Genomic DNA, 14109 nt, shown 5'->3' with positions numbered 1-14109 from the left:
AAAGTGGCATTTCGCTTTTTTTTTAATGAAATAAAAGCTTTTGTCTGGAGATGCTTTTACAAAGTCTAATTACTTTACAGATCTGCACACACACACACACACACACACACACACACACACACACACACACACACACACACACACACACACACACACACACACACACACAGCACAGGATAGTAATTACACACACAAAGTTTAAATTGAGCATGGGGCTGTCCTCCCTTCTGCCCCTTGGATCAATATCAGGAAGATTTAGAGCATATGAAATCAATCAAATAATCAATCGGAGACACAGAGAGTTCATTCACGAGGATCGGCAATCACAGAGTCAGAGCAACCCCCCCCCCCCCCCAACACACAAACACACACACACAAAATATATCCCCACGCTGAGTAACTTCCAACCTCATCACTAATTACTAACATAAGCTCAAACTTAATGAACAATATTTTTCAAAGATCCACATCAGTCACCATAATGAGGATAGTGAATGCACCATAGAGTTGTGGGATATTTTAATGACATGTCAGAGTCAGAGGAGTTCCATCTTTAATGTTTGAAAAACACTGTTTCAGGTGCAGTTTTAAATTACAACTTGTGCATGACGTGTCATTTGGGTTTAACCCAAAATTGAAATTTTCCATCTTCCTCCTTCCTGGTAGATTCCCCTGTGGTTTCATCCAGTGATCAACTTTCCTAATAGGAGGTAAACCATCTGTTTATATGTGACCTCTTCTGGATACTTAGAGAACTGCATGTACAAGTGCACTGGTCACTGTGGGATCAATTAGTGCTGACTCATTGTGTTTTCATATGGGAGGAAAAGTATTTGGACTTTCTCTTTCGAAACTAGGAATTATAGGTTTAAGTTTTAAAGACCCTATAGGGTGATGGCCAGATTTCTCTCTGTCTTTCATTTTACTTTCTTTATTCAAAAGTCATTATACTCGCTAAATATTGGTTCATACACTGACAAGTCTTTGTCCATTCCATCCTCTATTAATATTGTATATTAGCTAGAGTATCATATTACCTAAAGAGGGACGCCAGCACAGGATAAGGATGGCCTGAAATGTATATTAGTGAGGAAATGAATGAAGTTCAGTTATCTGTGGACACAAAACCCGGAAACAAACTTCACTAACAAGCCTCCACAGTTTCCAGTTTCAGTAAAACCTCAGCCTCATTGTGCAGCAACTAACACGATTGTGCTTCAGTGGCTTCCAACAATTACACGTCCTTGATAAACCAACAAAGGCCCTCAGTTTCCATCGCCCACACACACACACACACACACACACACACACACACACACACGCACACAGAAATGCAAATAAGGCTGGATCACAAAAAACATGAGCTCCGGCCTGACATGCATGACAGCCAATGTTCTGTGTTACCATATGTATGTGAAACAGGAAAATACTTTATAATGAATTTATATTGCATAAATCTAACACAGAAATATATCGATTTTACTTTCGTAATAATATTTGGAGGAATAAGTGTGTTACTGTAAGAGCAAGTGTTGCAGACTCAGTTGTTATGTAGGTTATATTTCATGTTTGGTCTTACTGGCGTATGGCGTCTATGTAACTAGGCAGGTGTGTATAGAATCCAAATACCTCCATGAATGTGCACAAACTAATTTCCAGGAGGCAAAGAACAATGCCCTCTCTCTCTCTCTCGCTCTCTCTCTCTCTCTCTCTCTCTCTCTCTCTCTCTCTCTCTCTCTCTCTCTCTCTCTCTCTCTCTCTCTCTCTCTCTCACACACACACACCCACCCACAAACCCACAAATGGCCCACACCAAGGCACATGCAAATCATATTTGCATAGTCGCTCTGCAGACCACCAGTACACAAAGCCCTTTAAACACACCAATCCCACATTCAACATATAAATGAGTCAATAATACACCTACACTTGAGTCCTGAGTCTCCTGACTGATGTGCATAACAGTGGTGATGCTATCAGCAGACAGCCTGCCTATCTCCCTCCATGACAATACTATCAGCTGAGAGTGGTGGCTGAAGAGGAGGATGGGCCGAAGAGGATCAGTGTGCCCGTCTGGGGTTTGTGTTGGCATGAATGTAGGTGCAAGTGTGTCTCTCTGATGGTGTGGTGTGTTTGTGACATTGGAGTTTGTGTCAAAGCAGTCAGACACAGAGCATGATATTTGTCCAGGGCCTGGTTTTGTGAGTTCAATAGCAGGCTGTGCACACACTCCCTTCAAACTAGGACGTCCTGGAGGTGTCCTGGACTATATGCATATGTTCTTAGCGTGTGCAGGAGACGTTTCCACTGCAGTATAACCGACAATAGAGTTTGAGGAAATGTAATGAGATACTCTGATGATAAAGGTGCGTCAAATATTCCGTGTTTACTGCCAGAATGGATCTCAGTAAAGTAGAGTGCACACATCTGCTAAGGCCCCAAAACACAGTGAAGTTCAGCTAAGCTCCAATAACTCAAACACACTGGTGTGTTTGAGTTATAACACTGAGTTCATAAACTCAGTGTTAGTTGCCCATCTCCATTAAGTTTGACGACCTTATAACTCACAATAATCCACCACGTGCTGCTAAAACCAGACCTGGTGAGGCTGCAGAGTTTGAATGGATATAAATGAAGGCTTCTATTTGAATATGATTATGGAGAAGTTAGTCCTGACTGGATAGTAAAGGCCTTTGTAACTGCTTTCAAACACAACTCTCTATATTCATGGCTTCTCTGCTGCTGCCCCTACACTTTACCTCTACTTGAAAATCCTACTCTTTTGATCTTGCTTTTAATTCAGCCTGATTCTGTGTATGATTCGGTTAATGTCTCACATCAACTGTAGCTCTGTAACTGGAGACGCCCTTAGTTTTTCATTGGCCACTCAACCATCAAGCTGTATCATTCTGCCCGAGACAGACAAACACCGGAAGTTGACAAAATAAAGGTTGATAAAGTAGTCAGCTGTTGTATGACTGTGGATTGGCTGTGCAGAAATGTGCAGACGAAACGTTGACTGATGTAAATCAACGTGTTTCTACGTGTAGGAATAATAATTTATATCAAAGTTTTATTTGCATTTCGTTTTCGTCATTTTCCTGCCCAAATATACAAAGTCTATTATTTTGAGTAACCGCAGCTTCCTGTCATCACGTCTAACTTGATGAATGCCTGCACGACTTTTTGCGTGGAGTCGTTGTCAGGACGCAGCGGGACTGACGCTCATCCACAGCAAAACAAGACTGAAATCCACCGAATAAAGAGGATTTTATTTGTGTGAGTCAGGGACTGATCAGTTGGGTTGTTCCTCTGAACACAGGTGGGTTCATGCTCTGTGGCTCTTTTCTTCAAATAGTTTACCTTCAACTGGAATTTACTTTCTACTTTGTAGCTGCTCTACACTATTTGTTTTCATTGTGGTCAAAATACAAAACCCAAAGACTTTTATGTTTTGGTTCTCTCCATTTGAGTTCACGTTTTTATTGTGGTGTTTATAATGAAGTTGAAAGTTATTTTAGGGACTCTCTTTTCACTTCTTTTTAAACTACATGCATGGTTGTTTTATGGCTTTATTTACATTATGTAGCAGAGAGATGATCAATTAAATGTATTGTTAACATAGGGCTGGGTGATAAAACAATATCTACACGTATCGCAATATAATCTTTATCAATAGCAATGTAACAAAAGTACAATATATATCAATAAAATGCACAGTGAGCAGGTAGCACATAATTAATTGACCTCAGATTTGCTAAATGTTTTGCTGTTTAAAACCTCGACCAAAAGTAAGAGAAATGAGATTATCATGATAAATATCGATATAATTGATGTGATGTCTTTATTATCTTGATATAATTTGGCCCAGCTTTATGTTAATAGCTTTGCTGCAACTTAGAACTAATAGCATTAATATTCTTATTTTGTATTTTTGTAGTTGAGGCAGAGACAGGTTGCTGTGGCAGGTTTTAAACTATGCTGTCCTTCTTAATCTGAATTCCATCAAATCCAAGTACCTCCTCGAGACTGCGGATGAATCATATCTGATTGGTCTGAGGCTCAGCTATGTGGGCATATCTGTTTTAAACATCATCTTCAACGTGCCTGAATTTTCTTCCTCGCCTCTTCTCCTCCACATCCACCCACAGCAGAATGGACCTGCTGCCCGACCTGTGGAGGCAGGAATACTGGCTTCCTCCAGGTGTGACCTGGGAGGACATGGAACAGCTGGCGGACTGTGACCGACCCCGACCCCTGGACATTCTCTTAGGTCTGCCACTGGCGCTGGGCTTTGTCGCCCTGCGCTACCCATTTGAGAGGTAGTGACACACCTGATGTCTGTTCTGTGCAGATCTGGGTGATGTGCTGGGGATATTGTTGGTGTTTTGCAGGAACGGCCACGTACAAACACGACTATCTGAGCTTTTTAATCACACGTGAAAAAGGGCAATATTATTCAAATTTGCTCCAAAATTTCATGCAGCATTTTCTTGATGGCAACCAATCATCCAGTATCTGTACTGTGGATGTTGTGTTTGTAAGAGGATCTGATCTGCGGGGCAGTGAACAGGTGGCAGGGCAGGCATTGTTATCTTCAGGAAAAGAAATCCTTTGGGGACTAAATGGAGAGAGAGCCCGGCAGAAAGAAAGAAAGAGAGGGAGGAGAGTGCTGATACGAGGATTTTCCACAGATACTTTCAATTATAGCTGTAGAACAAGTCCTGCTTGTATGGAAGAGTTTATTCTTTTTTATCAAGTCTGAATTTTAGAATTTAGTCCAAAGTAAAAGATTAAGTCCAAAACAGTGGGCTTTAGAGCATAACAAGCCTATCTCTCTCTCTCTCACACACACACACACACACAAACACACACACACCAGTGAAGAGTCGATAGAGTCAAATTGTTTGTTAAATCTATTTAAACTATTGTGACGTTCTTACTTTAAACTGCTTTATTCTGGTGTTTTCTATGACCTCATGTTTCTGTCCTGTGAACACTTGTTTTTGTTTTGTTTCGTCTTGTTTCCATAATATTGAGTTTAAAAAAAAAAGTTTTACCCAACATAAGAATTCTGAGGGTTTCGCAGTCCAGTATGTCAGAAATTTTAAGATATATATTTTATATCACGGGACAGTAATGTATCTACATGTGACATATCTTAACTTTTACATTATATACTATAGTAATATAAGTTGCAAATATGCTGTTTGTATTATATTTACATTACTTTCTCATTATGCTAATTGCACACCAGGACTCAAACACACTAAATCAACACACACTGGATAAGCTCAAATGTTTACCTGTGGCTTCAAACTGTTTATACAATAAGTCTCTGGCCCCGTGACTGTCCCACTGCTTGTGTTATGTCCTCATCTGTGTGAGCTCTTCTTTGTTCTCCTCGCCCCAAGGTTTGTTGCCCCACCAATGGGCAGATGTTTGGGGGTGAAGAATAGATCGCAGGTGACCGCGGCCCCTTCCCCGAGGCTGGAGTCGTTTTACACCCAGAGGAGCAGAGAGCCGACGCAGGTTGGTCTGAAAGGACTCACACACTCACTCAAACATGCTCAGGTTCTTTTGGGGGATGTTTTTCAGCAACCGAGGAAAGTAACTTTTTGACAGTTATCGTAGTAGTTTCTGTGCCGGAGAAGATCTTCTGTCAAAGACCTATGATAAGATTACAAAATGTGTTGTGCTGCTGAAAGATGAAATCGGTGGTTCCCATTCATTTTGTTATATGACCCCTCACAACAAGGAAGCCCCTAGTTGTGGCCCCCTGTCTCATATCAGATGTCTGTGATTACTTGGCAGTTCCACCAAAGAGACATTTCACCCGGTAAATTGTAGAACTATTTGAGGAGGACTCACTAATAACAAGGAATAGTTCTAAAGTAGCTCCACAGCATCACCAAAGACCAAAAGAGCAGCCGTGTTTAGAAAGAGCACTGCACTAGTTATAAAAATGTTTGTTTAAAAAAAAAAAGTCTAACAAAGGAATACAAATTTATATGAAATAATCTTGTTTTTCTTCTCTCCTCCACCATTAATCATCTCTCAAAGCCCTAGAATTATCTTGTGACCATTTTGAGGGTCTGCCCCGACCAGCGACAACTGTAAAATGCTTGCTTACACTCTCATGCATCATGTGACATAGTTGTGGATGGTGAAGTTGAGAGGATTTTGATTTTGATGAAAGAATCTCTCTCTCTCCCTGCGTTGTTGTTGTTTCAGAGTGAAATCGTTGGTTTGATGAAGCTCTGCGGCAAAACCCAGAGACAGATTGAGACCTGGTTCCACCGACGCAGGAACCAAGACCGGCCGAGTCAAACCAAGAAGTTTGGCGAAGCTGCGTAAGTGACGTCTCTCCACAGCCCATTGAGTTCTTTAGTTCACAGATCAGTTCCCTCAAGAACACCCGCTGCAAAACCCAAACAGAAAAAGTAGATCCTCGAGAACCCAGTGAAGTTTGAAAGTCAGCGGAAGATTAGACTCTGAAGTGTTTTTCATTCCCGTGTTGAGAGTTTCTGATCTCATGTGTTATCTTGCAGCTGGAGATTCTTCTTCTACTTCATTTCCTTCACGGCTGCATTCACCAGCTTGATTCATGTGAGTTTAAAGAAATTGTGTTACAGCAGTACCATAGAACCACAACACTTTTATTTCTGCTAAAAATGCATTAATTGTAAGTGAATTAAAGCTGATAAGTATAATTCAAACATTAACATTATAGCCGTCCTTCACTCTGGTAAAGGTTTCTGTTTGAATTGTCTTTTCTCAACAGAAACCCTGGTTGTGGGACCTCAGGGAATGTTGGAGACAGTATCCATTACAGGTGAATATATTACTTACCTCGCGTCACAGAGTCTGTTCTGTTAGAATAGTTTTTCCGAATGTTATTTATTTCTCACCAGGTAAGTGAACAGGTCTGAATTTATACATGTTCAGGTCCAACAATGAGGAAAGCCTTGTGTTAAATATGTGGAAGTTGTTAACTGTGTTCTCTACATACAGTATATATATAATCTTTGTCTGAGTGAAATCCGACTTTGAAGGAAACAGATCAAGTTGGTTGTTAAGAGGAAATTAAACCAAATCTGTTTCCTCATTCACATCACAGAGAGCAAGGATTCCCCTGTTTTACACTAGTTTAATTATCTTCTATGTAATAGATCTAATGAGGCAATGATAGAGGCCCATGATCAGGAATGTCATGATAAAGAAGGAATGAGTTAGATTAGACTATTACCACAGCTCCAGGTTGTTACAAATATTATTGTATTATTATTATTGTAGCTACATAAATAAAACTTTATCTTAGTGCTGCAACTAATAATTACTTTTATTATGAATTATCTGCTAAGTATGCTCTCAAACAATAAATTGCCTGGTGTATTCAAATATCAGAAAAAAAGATAACTTCTCCCCAAAGTTTGTAAACATTTAGAGGGTTTAATGGTGTTTTTTTTAATTTATTTTAGCAGCCCTGTTGCAAGTTATTTAGTCCAGATGGGATTTGAACTCTAAAAGCTGTTTTAGGAGGCCACCTGGTGGCTCGCTGCATTATATGTCATAAATCTTACCTCCTCCACCTGTGTGACTTTGAAATATGCGTCCTCCACAGCCCATGGAGAGAGCTCATTACTGGTACTACATGATGGAGCTGGGGTTTTACGGCTCTCTGCTGCTCCGGATCTCTGTTGACGTCAAGAGGAAGGTGAGGACCTCTTTGGTATTTTGTCAATTAGTGACTAGTGGTTAAAGAGAAATTCAAATGACTGTTGACATATCAAGGTTGTTTTGGTATTAACATCCGTCTCAGTGATCTGATCACAAGTGGGCAGCTCTGAGTAAAAGTGTAAACCCAATTCCAGCCGACAATGGGCGGGAGGCGGGTGGATCTCAGACCTACAGTCAATTTAGAGTCTCTAATTAACTAACACCAGCCAGCATGTCTTTGAACTGTGGGAGGGAGCTGGAGTAACCACTGCACCACAGTGCCACCACACACTTTCTTTTAGTGTGAGTGCAAATGCATCCTGGGCCATATGAAGGATCTACTACTCCGCTGACGTCCTCTAACCTGCTACACTTTCACAATGAACCAGAACTAATTTTACACTTCATCACGTTTCTCACACGTTGTTTTATTTGCAGCCACAATATCAACACTGACTGCCACATATTGTTTTTCCCCCCAAATGATTGGTTCACTCAGCCCCTCCTGGCTCGTGAACAGAAACAACCTTTGTGTTTATTTGTATACCAGAGATTTGATCATGGTCACTGGAGTCAAATTCTGATGCCAGGTATGAACTGACAGACCTATGAGCTGTCCACTTATGATGGGATGTCTGAGGACGGATGTTGACACCACGTGTGACAGAGCCTTCGTGTTGTTGAGTGTTTCTACGTTTGTTTTGCCAGGATTTTAAAGAACAGGTGATGCACCATTTGGCCACCATCTTCCTGCTCACCTTCTCCTACTGTGCCAACTACATCCGCATCGGCACGTTGGTCATCGCGCTTCACGACCTCTCTGACATCCTGCTGGAGGTAACTCACCCCCCCACCCCCCAATGTAAACTGTGGCTGGATCCAATAAGGTGAGAGTCCTGTGAGACTCTAGAGCCGCAGCTCAACAGACACAGGGGACATCACAAATATAATTAGCCTCTTCAGAGCAAGTCACCATGGATTCATCCCCTGGTTGGCCACCTTTCTGCCTCCGTGCAGCCTCACCACAGAGAGAGGAGCTGACTGTCTCCACTCAGAGGTTCACGCTGCGCTCCGGGCTCTTCTTAGAAACTTAGTATCGAGCCTGAGATCTGTGTCGTCGCCTGCAGGGAAGTGGACTTACTTTAGCAGGCAGGTCCTGTGACTGAGTCCTGATCTGTACAAGCTCTTCAGGGGACCTTTGTTTACCTGCAAAAAACTAAAAACAGTACAAATATTGGTTATATTTGAACTACACTGTACATGTGGAAGGAATCAACACAGAGACTAAATGTACTTAGCCTTGTTCTACATTAAGTATAACCACAAATGCTACCCCCCCCCCCCCCTTATTAATGTAAATATTTTCCTGTTTATCCATTATCTGAATCCCCTGTCATCACTAATGTGAACATGTTACCTCACACGGTTTGCATTGTTTATTCTATGAAGTCTATTATCTATATCTTTGCAGTCTGCCAAGATGTTCAACTACGGCACAGGCTGGAGGAGAACGTGTGACGCTCTGTTTGTTGTGTTTGCTGTGGTCTTCCTTGTGACTCGACTGGTGATTTTCCCCAGCAAGTAAGTTATTCTCTCCTGAGGTGTTTTTTTTTTTTTCATTTTAGGAGGCCCATACAACTTTCTTAATGCAGCATGGAGGACTTTTAGACCCCGTTCAGACCTGGTACTAACATCCATCCTGAGTAATCCCATCACATGTGGTCAGCTCCTGAGATCTGAACACTCAGACCACATTCAGAGGTGCTGTGGGACATGTGGCCACATTCTATTTGCTGTGTGAAGGCAAATGGGTCCCGGGCCACATATGAAGGATCCTATCACAAGTGGGAGACACATTCAGGACAGATGTTAATACCAGGTGTGAACAGGGTCTTTTACATTACTGACTATAATCATGAACCCTTTTTCCAGTTGACTGTAATTATTTGACCGCTCACAGACTCATCCACACCACCCTGGTTCTGTCCATGGAGACCTTCCAGCCCTTTGTCGGCTACTACTTTTTCAACATCCTGCTGATGGTGCTGCAGGTTCTCCACATCTTCTGGGCTGGATTAATCCTACGCATGGTCTACAAGTTCCTGAAAGGCAAGGTGAGAATCAGAGAAGCCATTTCTAATTTAGATCGAACTTTCAGTTTTTACACTGGATCCTCAGCTTTGTTGTACACATTAAACCTTGCATCTGCTCGTGCCCTCAGATGGACAAAGATGAGCGCAGTGACGACGAGAGCGAGGTTGAAGAAGAAGAAGAAGAGGAGGAGGATAAGGGAGGAGAGGACACCGCTGATCAAGGGGGAGATTATTGCTGGGAGAGAAGTAAAGGTGCCCTGAACTCGAAGCTGTCTATGCTGACCAACAGCTGTGTCCTGAATAACTTGACCAACCACAGAGCATCGGCAGTCGACAGGATGCGCAAAGCTCAGTAGAGACTTGACCTTTTTTACTTTTCTCTCCATCTCAAGGTTAAAACGACCTTGTGGTTTATAAATCGAACGACATAACATGAGTATGAGTCATCACACTGGACAGCACAAGTCTGACTCGCTGATGGGGCCGTGTTTCACTTTTAATTAAGAGTGTCATTAGATGAGGACGTGGGTGAGAGTTTAACTGTTCCTCTTTGTAAAAGTGCTGACAAAGCAGAGGACGGGTTTGATTCAGCAGCGACTGGGTGATGGGCCCCGGCTGTTTCTGCTGCACCTCTGCTGATAGGACTCAAGATCCCACTGGGGCTGCGGCTGCTGCTGCTGCTGCTGGGACGACTCAAGTCAGAGTTCAGTGGTAGTAACACTGACAACATGATCCTTTTAAAGTAGCTATTCAGTGCCGACTGATGATGCTCATTGTAACTGACACTGCAGAATTTTTTACAGGATTTTTCATTCAGCAAAGTTCACAAAACAAACCAAAAAGTGAAATAGTAACTAACAGCTTAGACATTTTATGTAAAGTTTTAAAATATCTAAAAATCGACATTTATAGTAGACGTTTAAGTGCTTAAAATTCTTTGTCTGTTTCTGGTTGTCGTTTTAAAACAATAAAATCGTTTTAATATGTGGTTCAGTGTAGTTTTCTGCTTTATTCCCCATGTTTCGGGTTTGGGACCATTCACAGCTAGAAACTAAAGGTTTACCCTTCTCTAATTACAACATTTCAAGCAAGATCTCTTTATAAAGAATAATGTTTATATGAATCTCAACATTCCTCATGATGGAAATGGAAATAAATGTGCCTCCAGCATGTGTAGTCAGTGAAACTCCTGTATCACAGCGTCATCTGGTGGTTGTTACATCCATAGGCAGGGTGTTTCTAACTCGTATGATTTACAAAACATAATATAATTTTTGAGTGGATGAGACAGAGGTGAACCCACAAGGACAGTTAAACTTCTATTATTGATTTGATTAAAAAAAAAATTCCAATTCAAACACGTGACCAGTTTACACGAGGAGACTCGTCATGAGAAAAGTTGGGATTTGAGGACTTGATTTTCTGGCTTTTTCATCAACTGAGTTGTAACCTCATATGTTTTTGTTTTTATTCATCATACTCTTTGCTCATACTTTTTTTTAAAGTGCTTTACTTCGGTTAACAAGTTGTGTATACACGTAAATTGTACATAGTGTTATTGTGCCCATTTAAAACCACACGTTTTAATTGTGTAATGTTTTGAATGGTTTACTTTGTAGTATTTTGGGATTAACAACCGTTTTAAGTGTCACGTTAAATACGGATCGTGTTCAACTTCATCTGAACAGGAGCTGTTCAGACTGTGTGACGTCAGTCTTTGTTTACATGTAAACATAAATACCTTATTTTGATAATCGCTAACTTGTAATGTTTCTCTTTAAATTAAACTCAGATTGTGTTTACATTGTAGCTTTATAACACTTGTTGTGTGTCGTCGCTGCCACAAGGGAGCGCTACTACACTGGCGATCCACGTGATTGCCGGCAAAACCCATTTGTCAATACTGTCACGTATTGTGTTTAAGTGTCCTCGTGAAATCGTGTGTACAGACAACACACCTACATCACACATGTCACACATCTGGAAAACTCTGATGTTCGCGCGGGATCGTCTGTCTAAACCATGGACTGGATATAAAAGACTAAACCTTCGCTGTCCACCGTGAGACCGGATCTAGAAAGACAGTGGATTTCAATCGGGATAATAAACCAAAAGGAAAAGGAACGATGGTAAATGAAAAGTGCGGTTCGTCCCTGGGTGGACTCGAACCACCAACCTTTCGGTTAACAGCCGAACGCGCTAACCGATTGCGCCACAGAGACAATCGCGAGGGCATTGGTAAGGCAAATTAACTATAAATGTTTCAAGAATGAGTCAAGATGTGATGTGGTGATTAACGCCATCGAATGTAATCCCGTGTAGTGATTGGTCTACCTTCAATCTCAAGTATGATAATGAGCGCCACGATTGGCTGAAGAGGTTTGAGCTCGGAGAACCATCCTGGCCGCGCAAGGTGCAGCGTCTCGGCCGTAAACTGAAAGGTTGGTGGTTCGAGTCCACCCAGGGACGATACTCGTTTTATTATTGTTCTTTTTACATGATTACTTGTTTACTTATTATTTGAACACATTGGTTCTTCAGTGCCACGAGATCTACAACATGTCTCCATTTCTATGCAGATGTATCAGTGGAGCAGAAAAAAAACAAGCAAATCACATCATCAGGTTCCAGTGAACATTTTATAACTTATAAAACAATCATTTATGTTGTTTGATGTAGGAAAATGCACAGTAATATCAGTTAAAAGTCACTTATAGTTGCAATAATATCTATTTAATAATTTTTGGCTGTATACAAATGTGATCAACTTACCCACGGGTGTATAACGTTTGAACCCTTATTAGCTTATTTGAATTATGCATAATTTTGTTGTTATTTGTCATTTAAAAATCCCTGCTGATAACAGTGAAATGTGGCAGTTAGTTCTAAGTATGAGGAAGTGACTTATTATCAAAAGTACAGGATCTGCATCAGCAGCATGTTGCAGGAGCTCTGTCTCATTTGACCTTCAGTGTGTAATACTGTCATAGAGTTAAACAGATGTGGGAAAAGACAAATGGCTGCTGTGACACTTATTTGTAGTTTCATCTGTAGGAAAACGTAACATGTTATAATCGAATAATATGCTCTAAGAGCACAAATCCCAGAGTAACTACATCACTTCTTTATACATTAACTGGCTCACTGCCATTATAAAGAGTAAAGACCAGTTTTCTCTTTAGATCAGATTTATCTAACTATCTTATAGCATTTTAAATAAATGTTGTGTCTCATCGTCCAGTAAAATATAATATCTGTTGTGTAAATCCCCCAAACATTGTGAGTCTGTTATTCAAAAAAAGTAGAAAAGTAGAATGTATTAAATGAGAAAGTATTGATAAAATGATATATGATATAAAACACATTAAAAGAAAAAAAAACTATACCTGACATAATCACCAGTTCACAACAGTGACTGTTTTGTTTGGAGGTAAGTGTTTCATCTCTGCTGGCAATCAGCTGGAGGATGGACTCACCCTGTGGGACTACAGCCTGCTGGCCTGAGGCAGCTGGCTCAAAAGTACAACTGCGACAAGATGGTCTGCACAAAGGTGTCACACTGTTTTATTCGTGAGACAAACTCATTCTCAGAGAGGAAGGTGTAACTGCAAGCTTGTTTCTGTGGCAACAAAATATTTCAAATACAAAATCTCCTACTACCAATGAGAGGGAGATTTTCATTCTTTTTATTTTCTCTTTTCATTTTATTTGTATGTTATTAACAGACTAAAACAAGTGAAGCTCATCAAGGAGATGTATATCTTGCTTTAATGTTGACTGTAGACTATATATATAGATGGACAACATGACTGCTCCCCAAGAGTGAAGCTTAAGTGTCTCGATTGCTGCAGTATAGGCCTTAAACCCTGCCTCCTCCATGTTAGTAGATGAGATATGGATCAGACTATAAATCAAATAAATCTTTCTCAAAGATGGTTTCAGTCATTTGAGGTAGTTCTTATCACACCGGTGCTCATGTTTCCGGTAAGTTTGGTTTTAAAAGTGTCTTTAGTTTTTTATTTCACTGGCTTATTAGTTCTTTGATGCTATAAAAACAGGTGAAAAGTCAGGATTGACATTGGTTGAGCGAATATATTGTCGGGACCTTGATACCGCGGATCCATCCGCTAATCTCTACAGCACAGACTCTAATTTTTTTAATTTCTCTAATTTGAATCTAAGCAGTGGCTCACTGAGGCTCTCACTAAACCATTATTCTCTTTAGAATGTCATCTCATGACTTCGAGATGGTCATGTGGCTCTATGTCATGAGATGACATTCTATTGAATCGTCTAA

General features: G+C 40.7%; 1 protein-coding gene and 1 non-coding gene across 5 annotated transcripts; one reads left to right on the top strand and one right to left on the bottom strand.

Annotated features, from left to right (window-relative positions):
- Positions 1-3198: 3198 nt before the first annotated feature.
- On the top strand, positions 3199-10689 carry LOC117778396 (ceramide synthase 2-like). Of its 4 annotated transcripts, none has more exons than XM_034613903.1 (11): positions 3199-3320; positions 4088-4322; positions 5415-5532; positions 6235-6353; positions 6552-6609; positions 6785-6835; positions 7625-7717; positions 8428-8556; positions 9191-9300; positions 9680-9833; positions 9941-10168. In XM_034613903.1, exons 2-11 carry the CDS (start codon positions 4156-4158, stop codon positions 10166-10168), a joined length of 1227 nt encoding a protein of 408 aa, XP_034469794.1. In that variant the 5' UTR covers positions 3199-3320; positions 4088-4155. The 4 variants fall into 4 exon arrangements, with proteins under 4 accessions (XP_034469794.1, XP_034469795.1, XP_034469796.1 ...); XM_034613904.1 differs by having other exon boundaries at positions 3199-3322; positions 4155-4322; XM_034613905.1 differs by having other exon boundaries at positions 3199-3322; positions 4152-4322.
- A 1271-nt stretch (positions 10690-11960) lies between these two features.
- trnan-guu lies at positions 11961-12034 on the bottom strand. The gene has a single exon. It is a non-coding gene; the product is annotated as a tRNA-Asn (tRNA).
- Between the last annotated feature and the right edge of the window lie 2075 nt (positions 12035-14109).

Source organism: Hippoglossus hippoglossus, chromosome 17 (assembly GCF_009819705.1).
Source record: "Hippoglossus hippoglossus isolate fHipHip1 chromosome 17, fHipHip1.pri, whole genome shotgun sequence".
NCBI classification, from domain to species: domain Eukaryota; kingdom Metazoa; phylum Chordata; class Actinopteri; order Pleuronectiformes; family Pleuronectidae; genus Hippoglossus; species Hippoglossus hippoglossus.
The sequence above is the reverse complement of the archived record's forward strand: the minus strand, read 5'-3'. Positions and strand labels throughout refer to the sequence as shown.